The following is a 25,708-nucleotide window of genomic DNA, read 5'->3' as shown; positions in this document are numbered from 1 at the left end:
ATTTTCAAAATGTCGTAAGATATATTTATGCTTCAATTTATTTTAAAACGGTTTAGGTCATAGTAGTTGGTACTTGCGAACACCGAACATCTTTTTTTTTAAATTTAGGATGCCCTTATCACTCACATGATACGCATTTTCATAAAAATTGTCTCAAGAAATTGTTCAAAATAAATTTGTTTCACATTGGTACAAGTATTGGAAGCTTGAACCAGCATACTTCTTACATCGATTTTTATCATGCTCTAGTAATGCCCTTCTTTTCGAAGTGTCGCCAAAAAAAAAATAAACATCAACTTATATTTTACCGATTCTACTTATTTATCTACTAGCTGAACCGGTGTGCTTTACAACGCCTTTCAAATATTTTTTTTTTAAATTGTGTAAACTCGAACGAAACTTTTTAGTATAAAAAAACACAACTATGCAGAAAACCGTTTTTCTTGAAATATGACATCTAAAAAAATTAATGTTTTTCTGTCAGTCTAACATAATATATGACACAATTTGATTGATTTACAAGTGATTTTCTTGACGTTTTTAACACGAACATAGTTTACCACAATCATTATGTAGGTTGACTATTAACATTATACTTGGATTAGTTATCGCATTATTAAATCCCTTATGTTGGTGAGGAGAGAGGGGCCCTGTATAATTTAATTGTAAATGTTACGGATCTCGAACGGTTTTCAAACGAATTTGATCAAATTTGGGGGCTCCAAACCAAAAGAAATAAAAATCTGATAAACTCGAACACTTTTCGAAATATTTTTAATAAAGTTTTATAAACATTAGCGTTTTGTTTTCATGAGATGATTGATTGATTTTGAAAACAAGTTTTTTTTCTGAAATTAAATGAAATTCTTCCCTTTTTAATTAATGAGAGCTCTCATATTATTCAATCACATGTATTCAACCCAAACAAATGAGCAGTATTTTTACAAAATTGGTTGCATTTTTTGACTAAGTGGAAAAACTACTGTATTGAAATTTCGTTCTACTTTTAAACATGGTTATTTTTTTTCAATCAATGAAATAGTTTTCATTGTATTATTATAACTAGCTGATTTTACCCGGCCTTGCTCGGGTTCACATAAAATTTAAATCGAAATGAGAAGTTTGACTTTTTGAAATTTTGAAAGCATTTTGTTCATCATCATAACAAATTGGACCATGTTTGGCCATGTAAGCTTTGTAAGTTTTGTAAGTCTTCTTAAAGTTTTAATTGGGATTATTAGCTATGTTTATCGTTTTCATATTATTAAACAACTAATAGTTTTAACCTTTGCTAATAAAAATTTGAAAGTGCTTACCCATTCTATCACGAAAAACATTTCAATCTAAGGCTGTCAGGTGGCCCGGATTTTCCGTATTTGTTAGAATATTTGAATTAAAATTTGAGGTAAGTCCGGTCTCGCCCGGTTTCACGGATTTTGCTGCAAAAAGCCAGGATTTGCCCGGATTTATTCACATGATTTTCAAAACGTTACATGAACTTGAGATGTTTTCATTTTTACGTTCAAAAAGAAGTTTTAAATGGCAAGTTTTTGAAATAATTATGACTCGTTTTTGGAAGCATGATATACAATTTAAAATCTGCTGATGTGGTTTGTTGAAAAAAAAATATTTGCAAGTATATTTTTCGTTGTTTTCACTGAATAATTCCGTGGTTTTGATCAAGTTTGCCCGGATATTGATAGGATGTCGGTTTGAACATTTTGAAATCAAATGCTGGATCTGGCCAGGTTTTTCGATAAATGTTCTTCATCAAATGATAAATTTTTTTTATCTTTTCCATGGGTTATCTAGTGAAAATCCAATGTATTAAGCTTGTAAACAAATGTTAACGACCTCTTTTCAAGATCTACCCGTAGAATGGAATACCTATTTAAGTTTTATTTTGTACTTAGAAATTTCAAAATAGATTTCCGCTGAAACCTTATGAAAGACTTCCTCTGTATGTTTTCAATGTGCTTTTTAAGTTTTCTTATAATTGGTTGGTAGAATTGAACACATCGATGATCAATAATTACTTAAAATTTGAAAAATTACAAATGAAATTGAATTGTACAAAACTAAAAACTTCAGATTAAATTACTAAAAGTATCGTGCGTTGGATTTGGTTGCATAAAATGAACGTTTAATTGTCTAATTCCTTTTGTCAACTAAATTCCTACACGGCAATCAAAGTGTTGAGATCGCAGCCTTGAACTTACAACACAACCTTCAGTTTTATTAATTGTGTCCCTATGAGAAGTTCCGAAAATATGAAAATGGTTGGTTCCTAAAAGCTGGAACATTAGTTTTCAGTCCAAATAGTTATTCAACTGAAGAAGTCAATTCATAATGAACATGAATTAATGTATCCATACTTTACACACTGCATATTCTAGTAGATCCTCAACCACTGTTCTTCTCAATATATTTCTAACAGGCGAGTAGTTTTTTTTAATCCTAAATGAAGGTTCATTATTGCAATCAAATGCCTCGCACCGGTACCACGTGATTTGAACAGTAGAAAACACCCGCCAAAATTTCTCCTTTCAAATTTTTTATGCTCAGCAAGCTTTGATTTGCTTTCCAGTACACGTGAACTTTGCATGGTCGTTCCTAATGCCTGGCCCATGGTGATAGTGAAAACAATCCCGCCAAAGGAAACGAAAATCGGTTGTTAAATGGGTGCCATGACTTTGGTTTCGTGGGAATAAAAACGTAAGTTGTATGGGAGGGTCCCTTTTCTTAGGTGGGAGGGGCTCAAAACTATTACTAAAACCTTACCATGGTCCAAACACATAACTGTACTAAATTTCAGGCTGATTGGTTAAGCGGTGTGGATTTGTATAAGGTGCATACAAACATATATAGTCCAACTCATCTTTATTTATTAGATAAAGATTTCTCCCATTTTTGAAAATGGCTCCCACATACAACCAACATTAAGCTTTACACTAATTGAAACATTTCTGAGTGATATTCATTTAAATTGTTATTAAAACAAGATTTGTTAGATGATTTGTTGGTTTGAAAAACCTCTTCAATTATTGTTAAACGCTTGCATCCCAAACAACTCTATTGCAAAAATTTCTCCCTTAGGGGGAAGTGTTCCTAAATGCGCATTTAGCGTAATATGCGCATACAGCCGATTGTCGATATAGCTGGAGATTCATCATATCTAATCAGTGCAGTTTGAGAGTAATACGCTATTAAAACAGGCATGAAAAAATAAAATTAATAGATAAAGTGAAAAAAAAAAATTAAAATTCAAATAAGATTTTTGTCAGTTTTGTTAAAATAAATTGCACTTGATTATCGTTCGTACAGATTCTATGAACAAAAATTTTAATGGTTTTTCCTTCTTATTTATCTGGAAATCGGAAATTTAACAAATTGAAGCATTTGGCTAAGTTGTAAATGATAAGAGACTGGTTCTGACTGCCCATATCAAGGAAGATTTAATGCCTGTATCAAGAAAAATAGATAAGTCTAATAAATATTTAACTTTTTATCATTTAAACATTGAATCTACGCTCAAATCACGATCTTACAGCAAAAAAGAAGAACTTCATACTGATCCGATAAAAATACGATATGAACAAAATATTACCATGAAATATGGTTATATGACATACCTAACTATGTTTCATGCAAAAGAACTAGTGATGTAAAAAATTTCACCAAAATTTTTGCCTTGACGTATGCTTAACATCGGTTTCTACCATTTTCAATTAAATAATATCAAAATATTGCAAGTGGTAATGAAATATAGCTAAAAACATAAATTTGCGCATTCAGCCCGCCAGTTTTGGAAATCGGCTATTTTGACTTCTTTTATTATAAAATTATTTTCACAAAAACTGTAAGAAATTTTAACAGAAAAATTGCTCTAACGTATAAAAAACAGATGTCTGGTCATGTGTATAAAGTTTTCAGACTATTATCTATTGGAATCTGAGAGAAAATGAGTGCATTCCTTAATATGCGCATATAGCTCACCTCTCCCCTATATTAATTTGTACAAAACAAAAGAGCGTTATTCGGTACAAGAAATATCTGTTTGTAGATTTGAGATCCTTCTAGAGAGAGATGAGAAAAGGGGTTCTCATAGATTTTTATGCATGACATGAGAACTTATCGAGCAAATAAACCAAATTTGGAATAGGGTTGGTAAATATTCGAAAACGAGAAAGGATTCTTTGATCATTTGGGACCCGCCAAACTCCCATGGGGAAAATGAAAAACGGAGGGGGGGGGGGCTCTCATACAAATTTTTACATAACTCGAGAGTTGATCAAGCAATTGGAACCAAATTTGGCATGGGAGAGTATTTGGGTACGAGAAATACTTCTATTATGGTTTGGTTTACTTATTTGAAAGAAACTTGGGTTATTGGATACGAGAAATGTTTCTAGGACTTTTTGAGATCCCTAATTCCTTATAGTGGGAAGATGAGAAAGAAGGAGGGATGCTCCAAACCTTTTCAATTAGGATAACTATATCAAGGCATCAATCCCTTTTTCTAGAGGGGGACAAGATAAAACGGAAGGCTTTTTTAAATATTTTCTTATAACTCGAAAACTAATGAAGCAATCATACCAATTGATGAATGTGATGCAATTTGGATATTAAAAACGTTTCTATGTTAATTTGAAACCAGTTTTTAACTGTTCTACATACAAGTTAAACATATATTTTTGAATAACTTAAGTGCTTTTGAATCAAAAAAAGGCGGAGTACTAATTTGAAAATTTAAACAATGATGAAAAACAACGAACAGAAAAAAAATTACAAGAATATCAGAATTATTCTTTTTATTTTTGCAGTTCGAAGTGGAAGTTGCAGCTTCCATTTAAAAGAACAAACAATGAAATTTGAATTTAACATACTGATAAAAATTTAAACAATTTTAAAAGGTGTTGCAAAGCACACCGGTTCAGCTTGTATTTCATAAAAACCATATTTTCAAGTTGGGAAAGATTTGCTAGGAAATATTTGATAACTATCTATGTTTGAATATCTGATTTTGAAAGTTTTGGCAAAAGTGTACAAATTTCTTAATTGAATGTTTACCTTTTTTCAAAAATTTGCACGAAAACAAGAGCTGCCAAAATATAAATTAAAATTGAAGATTTGAAATCAGCGTCTTAAAATTAGTTAAAATAAGGCCTTCAATTCTATATTGGCAAAATGTGAATTTTGTTGGCTTGTGCATACTCCGGTCATCAAAGTAAAGTGGATAAATGAAGCAAACTACGAGCTTGCTTGAAAGCTAGAATATTTTAAAAACAATTCCTTTTTTTCTTGATTTATATATTCCCATTAAAAAACATCAAAAAACTCAAATTGGGCCTAATTTTTTTAGCTAGCTGTATCTAAGTTGTTTTTTTATTAATTTCGAAAAGGTTTGAACGCACATTAAGTGTTTTTAAAAAAAAGCAAAAAAAATCCACTTGTTTTTTTCTCATTTTCTTCTAGATTTTTTTTCGAAAAATTGCTGGATTTTGCTTAGTTTTTTTTCGGATTTTGTGTATGTAAAATTGGAAAAAAGAGTGCCTAGATATTGACAGGTTTTGAAAAATGTTATCCTGATATAAACAGCTTGCATAAATACGGGAAAAATCTGCAATATTCACTGTAGGGACTCCGTAAACTTTAAAAAGAGCAAAACTATTCGGGATTTTTTTCCACGGATGTCCAATTATTTTATTCTATTTTTTTCATTTCTATATACCTACTTAGTTTTTTAAAACTAAAACCGGTGTTATTTAAGTGATGTTTTACTTTTTTCCTTGGGACAGTTGCCCCCATTGCCCCCAAAACCCCTCTTAAATCTGGCCTTGGGTACAGCGTTTAAGTTTATTTAGTTAAAAAAATTAGAAAATAGATGTCTGAGAAAACTTTCGCAGAACCTATGTACCGTAAAACGGGCTAACTTTGACCAACAATTAATTTTTGCACATTATCATCGATAACTCAGTCTATAGTTTAAATTTTTAAAAACTGTTATCTACGTTTGAAAGCCTATGAATTGAGTATCAAAAAGACAAAATTTTGTTTGTATTTGAAATTTTTTTTCTGTAAGTAAAAATTTAATTTCAAAATCTTAAAATTTCTATTTTTTTCAAGGCTTGCAAACAAACAGCTCTCTTGATGAAACCACAAAGCAAACGGGTTGTTGAATGTGAAAAAACTACTTTTTTTCTTTGTATATGAACAGTTATAGTGCTATTTTTAAAGTCTTTTAGTGATAAATTTGATATTTAAAAAATAAGGACATTTTTGAAGAGTAAGTCCGTATTGGACAAATGGATAGGAGCCCTATCAAATGGTTAGCTTTAACCTATTCGAGACGGAGGCCTTTTCACGACATTCGTACTCATAGTACTTAACTCTTAGATAACTTTTACGTCGTTTGATTTTCATCAAAACCATTTCCCAATACATTTTGCCTAACATTTGCGGATTCCATTGGTATAAGAATATTATTTTTCCGTGCAATAGGTAACTCACAATGAAAGATTGTCCTGACAAAGGCTCAAAAATTCCATTGCACACACGGTGTCCAATCGGTCTCGAACGGGTTAAGGAAAAAATGGATATAGTTGGGGGGCCTAGAGGAAAGTGTTAAGGTAAAATTTAATTTGTATTTTCTAGCTCAAACTATTTAGCAATTGTTTTAGTTTTTCCCCTAAATGTTTGCAACATAATAGTACATTTTTCAATTATAACTGTTTCAAAAAGAAAACGTTATAAAGCAAGATAAAACTGATAAACTAGCATTTGTAAATATTGTGAAGATGTTTTGTATCCTTTTTGATCGAGAAAACTCGTTAAAAACGTCAAAATAGAGACTGATCAATGTAACCCCAAAGCATCAAATTCAAAACAGAGACGAAATAGATTTTTTAATCAAATTTAAAGTGGTCTAATAAATTTCTGCAACCATGTTTTACGTTCATTGGGGTCCAGTACTGGTTTTGAAAATATAAAAAAACATGCCGCATACCCCTTAACAGAAAAAAACAATCGAAAAATATTGAAAAAGTAATCAATATTACCCCGGATTACGGTACCCAATTTATGTTAAATGTCATCTTGTAAATTCAGGTTAGTGAAAGCATTATTTTATCTACAATCAATATCTGATTTATTCATTAAACATTAGTTAACTTAGTACTTAGAAAAACAAAGTATTTTTAAAATCATGATACAGTATGAAGAATGTGTAAACAATGTTCAAGCAAGATTTTCTGAAATCTTAATGTCAAAATTCCTCATCTACACTTGAGAATGTTTTGGAATGCGAAATATTGAGTTTATAAAAATAATAAATCTATCAAATTCATGAACCATAGTAAATATGAATATGTGTTTTACCAAAAAAAAAACGTGAAAAAACTGTTTATTAAAAGAATTTGCATCATTTTTTCTTCAAATTAGTTCAGACATGATCAAACTTTTCAGTAAGTATGCTAGTTCTTGGTGTCCATTTACGATTTGATAAGTTCTAATTAATCAATGAATTAACACAAAATGTGATGCTGATAATTCGTGAAAGTGCTTGATGTATGATAAAATCAGATATGCTGGAGAATCAATCAATGCTGGCAAAAAGCAAATAAAATACAACAAAAAGTTGCAAAACTGACTGCAATTTTTCCATATGTATAATACCACTGCAAGTTTTGTATGGAAGTTTTAAATTCATAAACGTTCGCATCTCCCATAACTATTTTTGGTTGTTTTGATTGCTGAAAAAAACAAAAAAAAAATTGAAAGGATTAATCATGTTCTGAGTTAGCGCAATAATTTTTAATTTTGTATGGAAAGTTATAAAAGACAACAAAATTTTTCATTGAAAAATCATCAGAGATGTACTGAAAGTTCGGAAAAATATAACTTTGGATGATTTATACCCCTTGATTTTTACAGTTCATTTCATGTAACCAATCCACAAACCTGTTTTGTACCCTAGAAAAGTTATTCCAACAACCAAAAGAGAGTTATTTAAAATGAATTGTTTTATTTTAGCATTTTTGACTGCATGTTTGAAATCTCTAACACTGTAGAATGAAATTTTTTTTTACTTAGACGATGAGTTTGTTGATTTATATAATTATTGCAAAAATATTTTAAGAAATTTTTTAAAGCTCTAGAAACCAAAGACTGCCATTTTAATCACTTTTCAATGGATTCAGCTTGTTTTATTTTGAAATGGTTATAACTTTTTTCATGATTTTCTTAGCTTCTTTTCGTGAAAGAAAAATGAAAACTGAAGAATAGGCAAAACCAGTGATAAACGACATACTTTATTTAAAGCTTTTTTGAATTTTCTGGATGAATTTATGTGCAAAAATTTCATCTCCCATACAAATTTACATACAAAATTGTAACGCGTTGCACGAATTCAGAAATCAACCAAATTATCTCTTATTTTACACTGATGCTTGTTGACCCAAAAGGTATCGAAAAATCATATGGGAGCGAAAAGTCAATTTTTGCTGTGGTTTAATATGTTTATTTTTTACCCTCACTTAAAAAGCATTATGTAGTAGAATAATTTACTCTAGTGTTTACTGGGTGAAAATCGGATTGGGTTTTCTTGTCCAGGAGCTTCCCTTTTTTAAGCTTATTGAGAGCTCTTTAAATTCTCTTTTCAAATTAAGTCTGCAACTTTTAAAAATCTAGCGAAGCATAGTATGGATTTTTTCTCCCTGACCCCCATGACCCGGTGCGGCGAGTGCTTTTCATTTTCCACCTCCGACATTCAACCCTGCTCTCTGATAAAGATTTCTATTCTAGAGGAGTTTTCAAGAATTAGCTAATATTTAATTGACGTTTGTGGGCAATGTAAAGGCTTAGTCCACATTTTGGATAGTTTAAATTTCCAGCAGTTATTTAAACTTTAATATAAATTTTTCACCAAAATATTTCAAGGTTTGCGAAAAGAAACAGTTTAAGGAACATATTTCATAGCTCTTGTCGAGTCATGCAAAATGAAAAAAAAAATCACCTTAAAAAAAATTTACACATATCTACACTAAGCAAACAAGATTAAAGCTGTTTGATAGTGTATGATCAGGCAAGAAAAAAAATATCACCCTCATGAAAGATTTTTTTTTTGGGAATGGTATCAAAGAAAATTTCTTTTTTAAAGTTAACTTTTTTTTGCATTCAAACCCAAAACGACCATCCAATAAGTTCATCAAAGACAAGCTCTTAAACATTCTTTGAAAAAAAAAGTAAACGAAAAATTAAAGTCCATGGAACTACTTCTAATGCTCCGCTTGGTTTGCTTCCAAGAGTTTTCTAAGAGTTCTTGGCTTTTCTTTTCAACTTGAGGTACCAGAAAAAAACCTTCCTGAGAATCTAAGGTGAAAAAGTGACGGATGCAGCAGGAAAAAACGAATGGAGGGAAACCGAAACACTAGACGTGATTATTATTTCGAACAGTTCGATGACGAAAGACTGGCCATGCCAGAGACCATGAAGGTAAGGCAAAAACTTTTGAGCGCTCCAGCCCGAGTTCAAGGAGTGTGTTGATTCAGCAATGGTTTTTCCAGGAGAACTGTTTGGTTGAGAAGAAAAAAAACATTACTTGAACCATTCATAACGATGGGAAACGATGAACTAGCTATGAAGCTAGTTGCAGCCATCTCAGTTTTTCCCAAGTTGCTGAAGTGGTGAAGAAATTTTGCGAACAGTGGATTTTGCCTGGATAAAATCAATAACATAACGATATTGATGGACTCGAAGTTTGGACGGGTTGTATTAGCTGTTTTAGTGGGGTTGGTAAACTTTTTCCTCTTCAAACTTTCTATTGGAATAGTTTGTGTTTTTAAATATTCGTTAAAGAAATTTATTGTGGTTATGGCAAAAACTTGAGAAAAAGTAGGACAGATCAGTGGATTCTAATTTATCTGAACTACCCCACTGTGTCCCGGCGAGAATGGAAAGCTATAGGGTCAGTTCTTCTCTTCAACTTTAGTGGAACGCTGAAAGTTTTTAAGGCAACTCTGCTCGCTCCGGTTGGTCCCTGCGGCAGCTGGCAGCATCGCAATCGCCCTAAAAGCAATCAAAAAGTTTAAAGTTAATTTCAAATTAGTACTTATGAAAATAATTGATTGCTATTACGTATCCGAGAGTTTCGTCGATGAATAAGAAATGAGGCTGGGCTTGCAGGGCTTCCTGCCACTGCTGAGGGTTCCTTTTTAGCTTGGATGGGTTGGCTGGATTTGGATGGTATGAAAATCCGATCAACGATGGCAGAACTTCTCCGAGGCAGCCAACGAGGTTTGATTGGGTGCCGATGAGATGAGATGAGAAGGAATGGCGCAAATCCCGGCTGGGGCTTCTCCGGCTAGCAGCGACTTTCCCCATTCTCGACTGCGGTTTGGTTTGGTGAAGTACAGAAGTTGGCAATCTATGGTTTGTGAGCCACGTTTGATACTTTGGGTATCAACCTGTGGCTCTTGTGCTCTGTGCATGAAAATGGAATATTTCAGCAAAAATTACGGAATTTACAGATTCGGTTTTAGCTTTGTAGCTTTTAAGGAAGATATCTTACAAGAATCTTAAAAAAAACCAACTTAGCTCAAGCCCGTGCGAAGGATCTGTCGATGCGATGGAAGGGGGGGTGGGGGGGTTGATTGGGTTCAAAATTCAAATTTAGCTAAAACTTATAAAAATTCAAAAAATGTTCAATAAATCCGTTAAGTCAAAAATAATATTCGTAACAATGTTCATTTTCATAAACTAGTAATTTGATTGAATACAAAAATAAAACATCAGGTTTCAAAAGAAATTAACCCTCTAATGCATGAAATTTTTTTAAATAAAAATATCAGTTATTATTCAGTGAAATGATTACATTTTAGCTCGAATAAAACAAATGAAGAGGTTTGAAGTCGATATTTTGAGTACTATAAAAGTCATGGTCCATCAATGTTGAGATATAATTTTAGAAATTCTTAATTTATTTCAATACGATCTTCAGAATATCTTCCAAACCTTGTTACTTGGATGCAGAAATGTGTTAGCTATTGATTGAGATAAAAAAAATGTTTGTACTTTTTTTTAGATTTACAAAGAGAAAAAAATATAACCGCCAGTTTCCAAAAACAACTTTTTGCAAAAAATGAATCAATTTCATTTTTGTAATTTTTTTTTGCATACTATCGCATATTTCATACAAACATCAAAAAAATTAAAATTAAAATACCATTTTTTTGTCTCTTATTTCTTAAATATTTTTGTCAATAAATCACTTGTAAATTTACAAACGCTGCCGAGACATTTAGATGTTTATTTGTGTTGTTTAAGAACAAGACTATGCATTAAAGGGTTAATTCTAATCCTAAAATTAATAGAAGATCTGATTAGCAATTTAACATGATAAAAGCTGGTTTAGCAATTTGAAAATATTTGTTAATTTTAATTCATTCTAACTAGGTAACATACTCTTTGTTTTTTCTTTTTTTTACATGAAGAGTGTATTCACCGTTATATCTTGAATTTCAAAAATATTATGCCATGTTTTGAAATTTCAATTCTCGAAGAAAAAAATCCGTTTCGAAATGGGAGTTTAATCGAAACACATAGTTTATGATTGAATTTAATTTGATTTTAAAAATGTTTTTTCTATGATTTTTTTTTTTGTTAAAACAACTAAAGCATGAAAAAGAAATGCTCACTACTTGATTTTTCAATTTAAGATTCTTTTACTTTAATTGTTTTTCGTTTTTAAAAGCAACTTTTTAAAAAATGTCTGTAAATCCTAACTTTGTGAGCTTAGCTTGTACAAAGAAGCCTTAAGTAACCAAATAGGGAACTTCATAAATCTAAATTAAAATCATTAAACTTTTTCAAGAGTCGGCTAGATAACATTTATTTGATTTGAGCATAAAATATGTTTTTTTTAAAGAAATTTAAAAAAAAACTGATTGTATGTCCAAATGAAATTTGGTCAATCTTCCAATATTACGAGCAAATTTAAAGATTGATGAAAATTAATCAAATTTTCAAAAGTAAAAATAAAATTTCAAACAACCCATCCAGAAGCTAAAGAATTCATCTTATATGTTATATGAAATTAACGTGTTTCTTTATCAGCAAATATTTTACATATAAAATCAATAAACATAATTCAAATTCTGTGGATGATTTAAAAAAAATTAAAATCAGGTTCGATTAAAAAATTCACAAGTTAAACTCAAATTTTAATTCATATTTGAGATTTTCAGCAAAAATAGACTTTGATTAGAAATTTTAAATTTTTAAATTAAATTTACAATCAATATTATCAGCCTGCAATCTCTTGCTACTTGAATTTCTCAACGAAATATTAATTTTGTTATTCATATTTTGATTGCGCAACTCATTCACAAGCTAGATATGAATCTGAATTTCGAATTCTGTGTCTGTATTTTGTACCGGAATTAAAAATTAGAAATTTGGATCTGCTTCTGGATTTCAATAAGACTTATTAAATTTACACAGAAAAAAAACATTTCTGAATCTTACTTCCAGATCAGAAATTTGATTATGAACAAATGAGTGAATTTTACTTCATGAATCTATAAGTGAAATTCTGATGTTTTGGGTTTCAAACTGAATTCACTATTTCAATAACTCATCTTAAGTTTGATTTGTGAATCTGAATTAAAAGTGAATTTAATTGCGAGTTTCAAATGAAGACTCTGATTCTGAGTTCTCAAACCTAGATCGCCATTTAGAAGCTTTGTTATGATTGAATTCTGCATGGGAATCATGTTTAACAACTTCGAATCTGAATATTTCAAACAGTCTTTTTTTCTCCTTTTAAAAAAATTATTGAAATTCATTATTTATTTATTTACATAGAATTCCGCCTCGCGACATAACTTGACGGACAAAGTTCCTAAAATTAATTTTTTTTTTCGCTCAAATCGAAATGTTTTGTGAAAGTTTTATGAAAATAACCATGAAAAGTTTGTTGGAAGCCTTAAACACGATTTAAAATCTGCTGAGGAGTTTTGCTTAATTTTTTTTTTAAATTTACTTTTCATGATTTCGGTTGAGCAATTCCTGGGGTTTAACCAAATTTTGCCCGATTTTTGTTTGACAATTTTTAAATGAAATGCCCGGTTTGCCAGGTTTTTAAGTAAAACAGCCCGGATCTTTCCCAGATCTGCCCAGATACGTGCTGAAAAAAATTTAACAACCTTAGCTAAGGCTGATAGGCCAATTTCATACCCTTGGTTGGCTTTCTGAAGCATGTTTGGCCAAGATTTTCCTCAAACGAGCCTCATTTTGAAGCAAGTGTACAGCAGAATACGTTATTATTTAAAAAAAAATCGCATCTTGTATATGCCTGTGGGAAGATTGTAGACCGATTGCAAAATTTGTAATAGTAAAATAGTTAAATAATAAATATGACGAATGTGGTGAAAAACACAACGTTATGGCAAATATAACAAAAATATGACGAAATAATGGCAACCAATATACAAAAATTTTAAAATTGTGGATAAAAAGTGTCATTAAATTGTAATAAAGAAAAACAAACTTATGACAATAATCCTATAAATATGTCAAAATTATGATAAAAATATCACACAAATTTGAAATGAAAAGGACATAAATCCGACTATGTCGTCAAACTATGTAAACATATTAAAAGGTGATAAAAATATGATAAAATGTGTATAACAAGATTGTTGACATTTTTTAATTGTTATAAGTTTTCCAGGTTTTGTAATAATTTTGTCATATTTGCCATATTTATGTCATTTTTTTTCTTATTTTTATGTCGTTTGTCATATTTTTGACAAAAGGTTGCCGATTTTTTATCATTTGAATGATAATTTCTGTGACATTGTCATGATTTTGATATAATTTTATCATTTTTGCCTGATTTGTGTCATATTTCTCATATCTTCTTTTAGATAAAATATCATTTGTCATATTTCTGACAAAGAGCTAGCGAATTTTGGTAATTTTAATGTTAGATTTATGTCATATTGTCAAAATTTTGTCATATTTTTCAGATTTTTGGCACAATTTTGTTATTTTTTATGTCACGTTTTGTAATTGTATAGACAGTTTTTTGTCATACTTAAGTAAAAATTTTGAAATATTTGTTAGATTGTTGTCATTTTCTTGACAGATTTTGTCATATTTGACTGATTTTAGTTGTACTGTTTTCACCACATTTGTCACAATTTTGCCATTTTTTTGACCCCATTTGCTTAATTTCGATCATAGTTCTGTCATAATTGTCTGATTTTTGTCTTATTTTGAACATATTTGTTATATTTTTGTCATTATTAGTTGCGCTGAATTCAATACTCAAAAAATTTATATTCATCCTCCCTACCTTTTTAAATCCCAACCCAATTCTTACTTTGCAAAAATGGCAGTACCAAATGCCTACTGAAATTACCGGTATTTTTTGCTAATACTGATTGAATGCTAAAACCAAGGTTTATAGAAACACATGATTCTCTGACTTTTTAAGTAAGTAGGCGAGGAGTGCGCGGAGCACTCAATGAGTTTGTTTACAAATATTTGCTCAGATGCTTGCTTAAAATGACTGAATCGAAAATTTGATATACGTTTGTTCTGGTTTACGAGTTTACATTCAACTGACTGATAGAAAGCTCGAGAATGACCGAGCCGATCAAATGCTTTTTTTATTTATTGACGTTTCTTTTTCATTTATTTCCGTTTCAGGTTATATCATTCGTGTTTCGGAAAATTTGCAGCATTGCTCTTAAATTCTTTACACCTCGAAAAAATGTGAATTATGTGGCCTTGTGAAATTTATTTTAATGTTTAGTTGTGCATTAAAAAGATCAAGAGATACAAAAAAATTGAAGCTGAGATTGATTTCTTGAAGAATATTTTATTTTGTAGTTGGCCCGTGAGGAACAAAAATTTGATATGTGATGATAATGCTTCTAAATAAATTCTACTCGCTCATTTTCACCATTTTTCATTTCATCTTACCTTCTATCCATCTAAAAAAAATCGTTATTTTTAGATGTCTCTTCTAAAAAGAAAATCACTTTTCACCGATAAGGTCGATAAATTAAAGTAACAAACATTATTTTGTAATCTTCGGCTCTTTCGAAACAAAATGTTACCGACCCCTGGCCCATAGTGTATGAAAGTTTCAACAGCTTTCCAAACTCCGCTTCCAAAAACCATCGACGTTGTTGGCGCAAGGAGGCGGTCTCGATTGATATTCTATTCACATATCGCCGCAGGTTTCATTTGCAGACTTCTCTGCTTCTTTGCGCGAATCCTTTGGGTAGATTTTATAGAAGCGATTTACGATGTGATGAAAAGTTTTATTAAGATTAAATGAGGTTGATCAGCACTTTGTGCGGTCCCAGGAATTGCGGGCCTCGAATGGTTTTGCGAAAATTGTTCGAAACTTGGCAGCTTAGCCAAGCCAATCTGTTGAGTCTGAAGCAATTCGCCCATCGAGAGACGACCACATCCCCTAAATATGCCACACTTTATGTCGCCATTAATTGCACGTCTACTCAGAGAAACGAAACTCTATCTCCCAGCAATCATTATGGGACGACGCCATGGAGAAAGTGTTCCCAATCCTATACGTATAAATAACTCTTTTGTACCGCCATGAATTTCTACTTTGTCTCGACCGCATAAAATAACATCAGCATTTGTATAATGAAATTGCTCCAGAGACTTTGGACATCGTTCAGATGGCCATTTGTGCTCCTGCCATTCTCCCTTCATCTTTTCCCTGTAACCCCAACATAAACCTTCTCCCTAGTCTCGTTTTGCCAACTCAAGTTTAATTCCACATATGGTGGAGAAAGAAATGGAATGTGAGGAAATAAATATATCCCGTGGTGAGAAACTAAATCCGAAAATGATGTCTCTCAAAAATAAGAATAGGTTCTAATTGTTGCAACTTACGAAGCTATCAATTTCTCATTCAAATCAAAAGAAATTTATAAAGAAAAATAACAAAATGCTTATCTCAAATTAAAAAAAAAATGATTGAACTATTTTTCATGAATTAATGTAACAGAACTCAAAACCTTCAAATGTTTATTCCTACTTTCGGAAAAATTTCATTCGGTTGAAAGGCCAACAGCGTAAACACCATCACTCACAAATATGTATGAGTTGTACGTTTCCATTTCTCACTGAGCTAACACCACAAAAGCGTCGCTCCAGCAACAGTCCAACTTTAGAAAGCTACCCACTCACCCCGCTAAGACCGTCGAAAACTATGATTCATGCAGCCTAATGAGAAAATAATTGTATCAAATATGCAGCAGGATTTATATTTATAGCCGGACCGAATGCATTCAAAGGTTTTCGTTGAAATAGCAGCAGAGAAAGGGGAAACTGCAGCTACTACATAAACTTAGAGAAAATGTCACCCGCTGAAACCGGGCAGGGGTGCCTTCTGGGGCAGATTCAAAGCTTAGGTACCAATTTATGAATGAAGTCAAACAAAGCTAGGTAGGGAGCGATGATTCCTAGGTTTAAGTGCATCCGAAGATTTCCCTTTCCAATTTCCCATTCAAGTTGGCTTGAGTAAGATGACCAAAAACAAAGCGAGACGTGACTATTCGCCCGGAGAGCATTGGGTTCTACTTATAAATATGTATGAGCGAGAAGATCCATCCAAAAGTGTCTGAATGGTGCAGAAAGGCGGCCGATAAAGTTCATTGTAAATGACAGTGTAGTTCAGGGTTGAATTCAGGACAAGGGGAGCAATTTTACTTTCGCATAAGGATCTGCTTACTTAGAAAATAAAAAAAAAAAACACAGCTAACTTGAGGCATAAGACATTGTTGCCTGTTAGAAGCAATCAAAACGAGTAAATATGGACTATTGTAACCTATATTTAATTTTTTTTTTTAATATTTGCTTGAAAATGTATAAAAAATGTTTTCAGTGTTTGCAAATATATTTTCAGTCTATTTACATGTGCATAGACAGCTGCAAAAATTGACTTTTTGCTTCCATATGTTTTTACGCTGCTTCTAAGGGTCACCAAGTCTCAGTGTAAAATTTTAAATGATTTGGTTGATTTCTGAATTAGCGCAAAGCGTTTCAATTTTGTATAACAATTTTAATGGAAGAAAAAATTCTGCATATTGAATAATCCTGGAAAGTCAAGGAACTTTAAATAAAAATTGGCTTTAATTTTTGGTTATGCCTATCCCTAAACTTCATTGTTTGCCAACAAGAGAAAACATGAGAGAATTTCATAAAAAAGTTGTGTCCACTTCAAAATGAAAAATCTGAATCCATTGAAAAGTATTATAAAATGGTAGGGTTTGTTTGCTAGAGCGTTCAATAATTTCATGATCAAACCACTCCTTTAGATACTCAACCACTTCTTTAGATTCCAGCTTATCCAACTACTCAGCTTCTACAATGCAATCAACAAATGCAACCGCAATTTTAATGAGTGTGCTAGTATTTTTGATTGGTATGTCTTAACAGTCCTAGAAAAATAGGTTAAGAAGTTACCTAGTACAATCAGTCTGTGCGAAAGAAACAAATAAATACATAAAAATAAACGAATTTCATGGCTACACAAAACATTTTTTTTTGCGATTTTTATCCTACGGTTCACAGTGGTTCAAAATAAAAAAAATGGTTAAAATTAATAAAAAGTTTTTTTTTTCTTTTATTAAAGGTTGTATGCGGAAAGATGAAAAAAATATTGATTTTTTTTTCAATGTTTGTAATTTTTTTAAATAAAATTTCCCAAATAGGTTTTGAACCTTATATCGAAAAGTTGAATATTTTTAAATTTTATATGAAGGGTTTATTTTAAATCAAGTATGGGCTCCTTAATTCCTCTGGATTAGTTGCACGAATATTCTAACTGATATGTTATGGTGATTTATTTGTATATCGAAGCAATCAATGCTTGATTTACAGTGTATAAATTCATTGAAATTTTCATTTCATTTGCTCTCGAATTCAAATAAAAGCAAAAACTAGCAACTGATTTTCAAATAGGTTTTTGTTGAGGCTTTTACCTTTCTAATAGTATTTTATTAACCACAGTGTTAAGTAAACTGTTAAGTCTAAACATAACACGAGAATTTTCACACAAAGGGTTGTCATCCAAGTGAATGACACGAGTTCCAACTTTGAACTGATTTTATTCGTTTTGTTTCAAACCTCACTCGAGGCTCGTTCCCGAGCGAGCCGTGCCGCCAATTCTTCCATTTTCTGCAGACGGCGCACATTTCGTCGCCATCGCCAAACGATGATTATGATGATGATGATGACCACGAACAACGCGTCGATCGAGTACCCGATCGCGTTGTGTGTGGAGATGTTGTTCTCCACGTTTACTTCTGGTTCCGATGAGAATGGCCACATTCTGGTGTTTGGTTGCACTTTGATTGATGATTGCAACTTTGTTGTGGCCGGGTTTTAAAGGCTGGGGCGCTCGCTCGGGAAGGGTCAATATAATTGAGTTCGATATAACTGATGACGATGCGATGAACCTGGTATGGGATCAAAGTCCAATCGCAATCGCACCACTTTGTGCCGTAACAGAAACAAATTATTATTTTTTAATTTTCCCTTAACTGAATTTCTTATTACAAATTAATTCTTTTCGCTTGCTTTTAACAATTTTCATTAACACACAGTGTTCGGGAGCGCCAGCAATATTTTTGATTCCCAAAAATAAATAGAGTATATAAAAAAAATTATCATGAGATGTTGGGTTTTCAACTAAGTGAATCTTTATTAGTTCGTGATATTGAGGATGATTTTCATTTCAAATCAGTTAAATAGATTATAATGTACCACTTCGGTAAAGACTTTTATAAATTTAAATAAAGATGCCTTTTTTAATTGTTTGGAGGGATTCAATTTTTTATTTTTGTGTTTAAGTTGTTGTTCAAGTTTGTTCCATGAAAGGTGTACAAAAAGCCTTAGAAAATATCCAATTTCATCAAAACGTTCCTTGAGATTTAAATATTCGAATCCATAATAATTAAATTTGTTGCCGTGAACTTAAAAAAAGGACTTTTTCCAGATTTTTGGGGATAGTATCCACTGTGCGGTAGGATAGGTTTTGAATAAGCACTCAAAAATATAGACTCTATTCATTAGGTCTGGCAAAGAGAACGAACTGTCATTCGATGGAGACAATCGAGCAAACTTACGTAATTTTAGAAAATCATCATCATGGCTTGAATAGTCCTTTTTAAATTTTCGTCCTACACTTCTGGATACAAGAAAATTCAGTGTCTGAACCAAATGCTCGTAAGTGCAATTTCCTTCTTACTCCTTAGTCTGATCCCTCTCTTTGTGGTACATGTCATACTCGGTTGACTATTCATAATATTTTCCTTGAGACGAATGCCAAAACGTTGGTAAAGTGTCACAAATAAACAAAAAAATAATAATAATAATATTTTCCTTGAATGTTCTATGACACGTTGTTAAATACTTAAACTCTTATTTGAGAGAAGAAATTTTAGCTAAATAATGATAAAAGTTATGAAAAAAAGTTATCAGATTTCAGAAAAATGTATATTTATCCAAACTTTTTAAAACCTAGGATAAGATACAAGATGATTTAAATTTTCTTTGTTTAAAATCGTTTGGTTTTAGTTCGAGTTTTCTTTTCTTATAAAGGAGGACTTAAAGACTTCTCAGATTAAAGCGGTAATTAACATAATTAAATCTTTTTAGACATGCACAAAGAACTGAATCTTTTAAAATACCAAAAATCAACGCACCATCCAAATCCATTTAAAATGTTCAACAAAGCATGAAACCATGCATTTGTTTGATTAAAAAAAATTTTTATTCGTACAACTAATAAAAAAAGTGTTTAATTAAAGTGTAAAAAAATATTTTTTAAACAAATTTTTTATGGAATCAAAGTCTAAAATTGAGTCAAACGAGTAGTTGGGCTCCTTCAACAGTTATTAAAGTTTGGGTTTAAATTTTGCAAATACATCTTGAAAATTTCTGCATTAAGAGATAAGCAATGTCATTGAGATAATCTGAAAAGTATTAGAGAGCGGCTCCAGAGAGTTGAGCCACTCTTTGGAGTCACTCTTTGAACACCATCCAAGGGAGGTAATTGTAAATTTTCATTTGAATAATATGATATTGACATTAATACTATGAAAATTAAATTGAAACTCTTTCTCTTTTCAAAAGGGTGAATCATTTTAAATCCCTTGATAAATATCTCTTCATCATTGTCATTATCGGCAAATGTGTTGAAAAGAAATCAATAAAATTTATAACAATCCTGGTGATTATTTTTTAAAAGGAACTTGCAAAAAACTCTTATTCTACTTTTCTTAACAAAATAAAAGTAAATAAAAACCGAGCTTATTGACAATCTTGAAACACTATGTCTAGAAACTATTATTTGGGCACCTATCTCTTGAATTCAGTTTCCTTGGGTCATCTCGATAGTATTATTTTGATTGAGAAACTCATTTACGTGTTGAATAATAACATAAATTGAATCTGAATTCTGAACTTTGACCATTCCTTGCTACACATGCACTAATCTTTAGAGGGTGGATCAATCAGGCTAAATATTTTGAAGCACACCAAACGGATTTAAATACATGTGCGTTTATTTATATCCGAATACAAGATCCAGATTTTTATCCGAAAAAAATATGTTTATTTCCAAAGGCACAATTAGATCATCCAAATTTAAAATGGAACATAATCTGTAAAAAAATTAATTCAAATTTTGTATCGTCTGAAGACGAAACAAGGCTTTTTGTTTTGTATAATAATTTGATTCCAAATAAATAAAAAACTTACGCTCCTTTTTTTTCTACCCGTAGAGAGATTTTGATGATAGAAGTATGGTTCTTCATTCTCACTATTATTTAACTGAGGCTATATAACTGGCGTGAGCTTTCATTACGTCGTATGAAACAAAATGTTATTATATTTGTAGGCTGGACAACATATTCCTTTATGAAATATAAATTTTAAATTTGTTTAGAAAACTTCCGTAGCAGTTTTCTGTGAATTTTTCAGATGTTTCATACGACGTTACGAAAGCTCAGGCGAGATTTTTTAATTACCTATTCTTTAAAGTCTCAAAAACCATTTTTCCTAATACCATACAATTTTAAGTTCCGTAACTCTATTATTTTAAGAAAACAAACTTGGTTTATCGAAAATCTCTAGATCTAGTATATCGGAATAAAATTTCATTTTTTTTGAATATTAGATTCGGGACATACCCAAGCAACCAAAAGTCTCACTCCAAAGTTCGAATTTCGCTGAACAAAGGTTCCAAAGAGAATTGGTACCGAATTTTCTCTAATGTGAACATGAAAGTTACAAAAGGTTCCTCAAATAGCCTTCAATAGACTTGAAGTTCCAAAAAGTTCCTCAAATACCTTTTTTTGTGACATGTCAATCCCATCCACACAGTATAAAAGTTACAAATTAGGTCTCAAATAGCCTTCCGTGAACTTCAAGTTCCAAGAAGTTCCTCAAATAGCCTTCTGTGAACTACAAGTTCCAAAAAAATCCCCAAATAGCCTTTTATGACACATGTCCGTCATTTCATGAATATGAAATGTGAACGTACATCACAAAAGGGCATATAATAAATACTTTAATCATTTTTTGGAGCTTGGAAATGGTTAACATGTATAATTTTTTTTTGAAACTTCAACTCAGAACAACTTAAAGCAAACCCGCAAATGATTGTTTTTGAAACAAGTAAATATTTTGACTTTATAAAATTTTGTCCAACAGTATTTACTTATCACGAATTTATCACACATAGAAAGTCAGTTGAAGCAATTCATCAATTAAATATCAAAATAAACTCAAGAATTTATATAATTTTATGCTTAACAGTTATAAACATGGAATTCCATTTTTTTAAACCGATATTATTTTAACTGATGATTGATTTATACGCCGTTTCGTGATGTTTCTTAGTAATAATCAACATGCGTCTTTGCTGCTGGCCGCTGGCTGTCCTTGCGGGTATTCTAGGAAGCTTATAACCACTTCGAAGTTTAGCTGCTGGCAAGGCAACATCTAGGCGTGGCGTCGTGGCAGCGTGTTTGGCTATAATCTCGGAGGATCGGGTTCATATCTGGTACCAGGACTAATTTTTTCCATTAGGTTGTTTGATTGCTTGAGTAAGCGAATCAAATAATTGTGTAGCAGAACTGGCGTGCGTGCCGGCATTTATCGAACAAAGTTAAAAACAAAGCAATTAAGTAAGATCAATTGGGGGAGGTGATGGGAGGAATAAAGATGAATGCCAAGAAACCGGCAGCACCACATGGGCTGGTGGTGACCAAAGTAAGAGAGGAGAGGAGAATTTTTTTTTGTTTTTACTGATTAAACGTTTACCTGTGGGCTGAATAGAAGGCCGTTCAAATCTGTAATGGAACTTCAAAGTTTCAATTAGAGCTTAAATTTTGGGCTGAATAAAACGAACTTCAGCACATTGATTATTTTTTTTTTTTTTTTGTTTCGATTATAGTCGTTTTACCATCATTATGGCATTCGCGACTTTATCTACGTTGCAGTTGGCGGATCGTTATTGAAAAACTATCCGGTACAACTGCGTTCGATGTTTACTCTTAGGCTTGAACTCGCGGACATCGGCTCAGGAGGCAACAGACTTGCCAACTGAGCTATATCACAAGCCCAGCACATTGATTATGCTGATTAAGCTGTGTTCGACCATTTTAACGAGACTTTTGGTTGCTTGGGTATTAACCCGAACTGCGATAGAAGGTAGATGTAAATAAGTCTGTAACATTAACACATTTGATTTTTTTTCCATTTCAAAATTGAAAAATGTTGAAAATTGGTTAGTTGAGACGCTTCATGCATCGTTTCTGGTTTCTATTGATTCAGCCTTTTCGTATGCATCGGATTCAACCTCGACCTGAACATTAAACAATGTTCAACCAGCATCCATATGAATGGCACTTGCCTTTTCTCAGGTGGAAGTAGAAGCACATACGGCGAATTCCCCGACCATGCTACCGCAACGAGTGAATAATTAAAGTGATTTAAATTTACTAATTTGATACCGGGTTATTAAAGTGTCAATTTCCCTTCTCGTTTTGTTTCAGACGCGCTATCCTGGGCAATCCGGACGTCCTCAGCTCGACCAGTTGGTATCAGATGCTGCAGAATGACTTCTGGGGCACACCGCTGACCGATTCCGGATCTCACGGTTCCTACCGGCCCCTGTGCGTGGCCAGCTTCAAGCTCAACCACCTGCTTGATGGCTTCAAACCGCTCGGGTATCACCTGGTCAATGTGCTGCTGCACTGTCTGGCCACGGTTCTGGTGGTTCGACTCGGGCGGCACATAATCCCATCCCGGAACGGGGGACCGGCGATGGCCGGATTGCTCTTTGCGGCCCACCCCATTCACACCGAGGCGGTTGCCGGCGTCGTTGGCCGAGCTGACCTCACGGCCTGCGTCCTCTATCTGCTGGCCCTGCTTGCCTACATCCGGCACATTCACTGGCGGCAGCAACATCAGGCCGATCTGCGCCACTGGTTGGCCCTCGGTTGTTCCGTTCTGCTGGCGGCGGCTGCTGTCCTCTGCAAAGAAACTGCCGTGACAGCTTTAGTGGTCTGTGCAATTTATGACATCATAAAAGGATACGCCGGTTCCCGAGATAAGGTGAGTTTTGCGAGCGGGCGACAGTGGTGCTTAAGCTGGAATTTCAAAATGAAGGATACATTGAATATAAGTTTTTTTCTGAAATGATGACAATCTGAACGTTTTTTGTATAAAAATAGATATAAAATATTTTAAAAAAAAGCTGAACAACCCGGCACCATGCTATGAGCTGAGCGACCCACTAAAACTCTTAAAACTCTTAGTTTTTGGGAACCACTGGAATGAAAACTCACAGTCAAGCAGCATTCGTAGTTTGCTTGACTCTACAAAACGAGATAGCTGCAAGCTTTGAAAGGAGGAACAATGAAACGTCGCAAAGACGAGCAAAAAAAAAGGAAAAGCAACAATGCAAACTAACACATTTAATTTTGAATATCTATATATTTTATTTATATAAGTTGCCGGATGTCGCAGAGTGGTGGAAGCGCAGGTGTTTGTTTAGTCATCTGCCACGTGACTGCCAGTCGGAAAGATTTTCCGTGTCCGGAAGTTAGCCCCGATGACAGTATCTTGATCAGGTTTATTGCCATTCACATTTTGATTGTTTTGAAGATTTATCTAAAAAAATATCTCTCCACAATACTTCAGTTAGCGCATAAGTATTTGTAAACAATTTTAATCCTCCTCTAAAAAGTGAAGGTTTTATATTTTTAGATTTTCTTTCATCGTTTTCTCGTAACTATTTTTTGACATTATTCATTCATGAATGGAATCTCAAGTCACCCATACATTCAAAATGCCATCCAACATTTACGTCTTGATTTTCTTCATTCCCGAAGAATAAGTGCTCGTGCTATCTCGAATCTTTTTATTGAATCAATGCATTATTACCGCTGAGATATAAACGCACATTGCACGTTTTTCGATTTTTTGCCCCAGAGGATTTCCAGTATTTCTTCGGGATTAGCATATATGTTGTTGCTTGGGAGCTGATTGAAAAGCAGGTTGCAAAAAAAAAAAAGAAGGTAGTGCCTATGTTAGCTGCTCAGGTGTGCGAACATTCATGTGAAAGAGCATTCACAATCATCAAGGGATCACAGAAGTGCACTCTGCCGGTTTATGTTCATCTTTATGCTTGCCGCACACCACCCACTAGCAAATACCTTTAGAATTCTCGGTGTGTCTTATGTAGAATTTAAAAAAAAAATGACAAAATTGACAAAATTGACAAAATTGACAAAATTGACAAAATTGACAAAATTGACAAAATTGACAAAATTGACAAAATTGACAAAATTGACAAAATTGACGAAATTGACAAAATTGACAAAATTGACAAAATTGTCAAAATTGACAAAATTGACAAAATTGACAAAATTGACAAAATTGACAAAATTGACAAAATTGACAAAATTGACAAAATTGACAAAATTGACAAAATTGACAAAATTGACAAAATTGACAAAATTGACAAAATTGACAAAATTGACAAAATTGACAAAATTGACAAAATTGACAAAATTGACAAAATTGACAAAATTGACAAAATTGACAAAATTGACAAAATTGACAAAATTGACAAAATTGACGAAATTGACAAAATTGACAAAATTGACAAAATTGAAAAAATTGACAAAATTGACAAAATTGACAAAATTGACAAAATTGACAAAATTGACAAAATTGACAAAATTGACAAAATTGACAAAATTGACAAAATTGACAAAATTGACAAAATTGACAAAATTGACAAAATTGACAAAATTGACAAAATTGACAAAATTGACAAAATTGACAAAATTGACAAAATTGACAAAATTGACAAAATTGACAAAATTGACAAAATTGACAAAATTGACAAAATTGACAAAATTGACAAAATTGACAAAATTGACAAAATTGACAAAATTGACAAAATTGACAAAATTGACAAAATTGACAAAATTGACAAAATTGACAAAAATGACAAAAATGACAAAAATGACAAAAATGACAAAAATGACAAAAATGACAAAAATGACAAAAATGACAAAAATGACAAAAATGACAAAAAATGCCAAAAATGACAAAAATGACAAAAATGACAAAAAAAAAAAAA

General features: G+C 32.3%; 1 protein-coding gene across 1 annotated transcript in view; it reads left to right on the top strand.

The window, feature by feature from the left end:
• Nucleotides 1–25,708, top strand: part of LOC129743637 (protein O-mannosyl-transferase TMTC2-like) — an 878,041-nt gene that overhangs the window by 365,885 nt on the left and 486,448 nt on the right. Inside the window, exon 4 of the mRNA XM_055735714.1 lies at nt 23,109–23,670. Within this exon, the coding sequence (XP_055591689.1) occupies nt 23,109–23,670 (562 nt within the window). The remainder of the gene's footprint in view (nt 1–23,108; nt 23,671–25,708) is intronic.

Source organism: Uranotaenia lowii, chromosome 2 (assembly GCF_029784155.1).
Source record: "Uranotaenia lowii strain MFRU-FL chromosome 2, ASM2978415v1, whole genome shotgun sequence".
Lineage (NCBI taxonomy): Eukaryota > Metazoa > Arthropoda > Insecta > Diptera > Culicidae > Uranotaenia > Uranotaenia lowii.
This window is presented reverse-complemented; position numbering and strand designations above follow the sequence as displayed.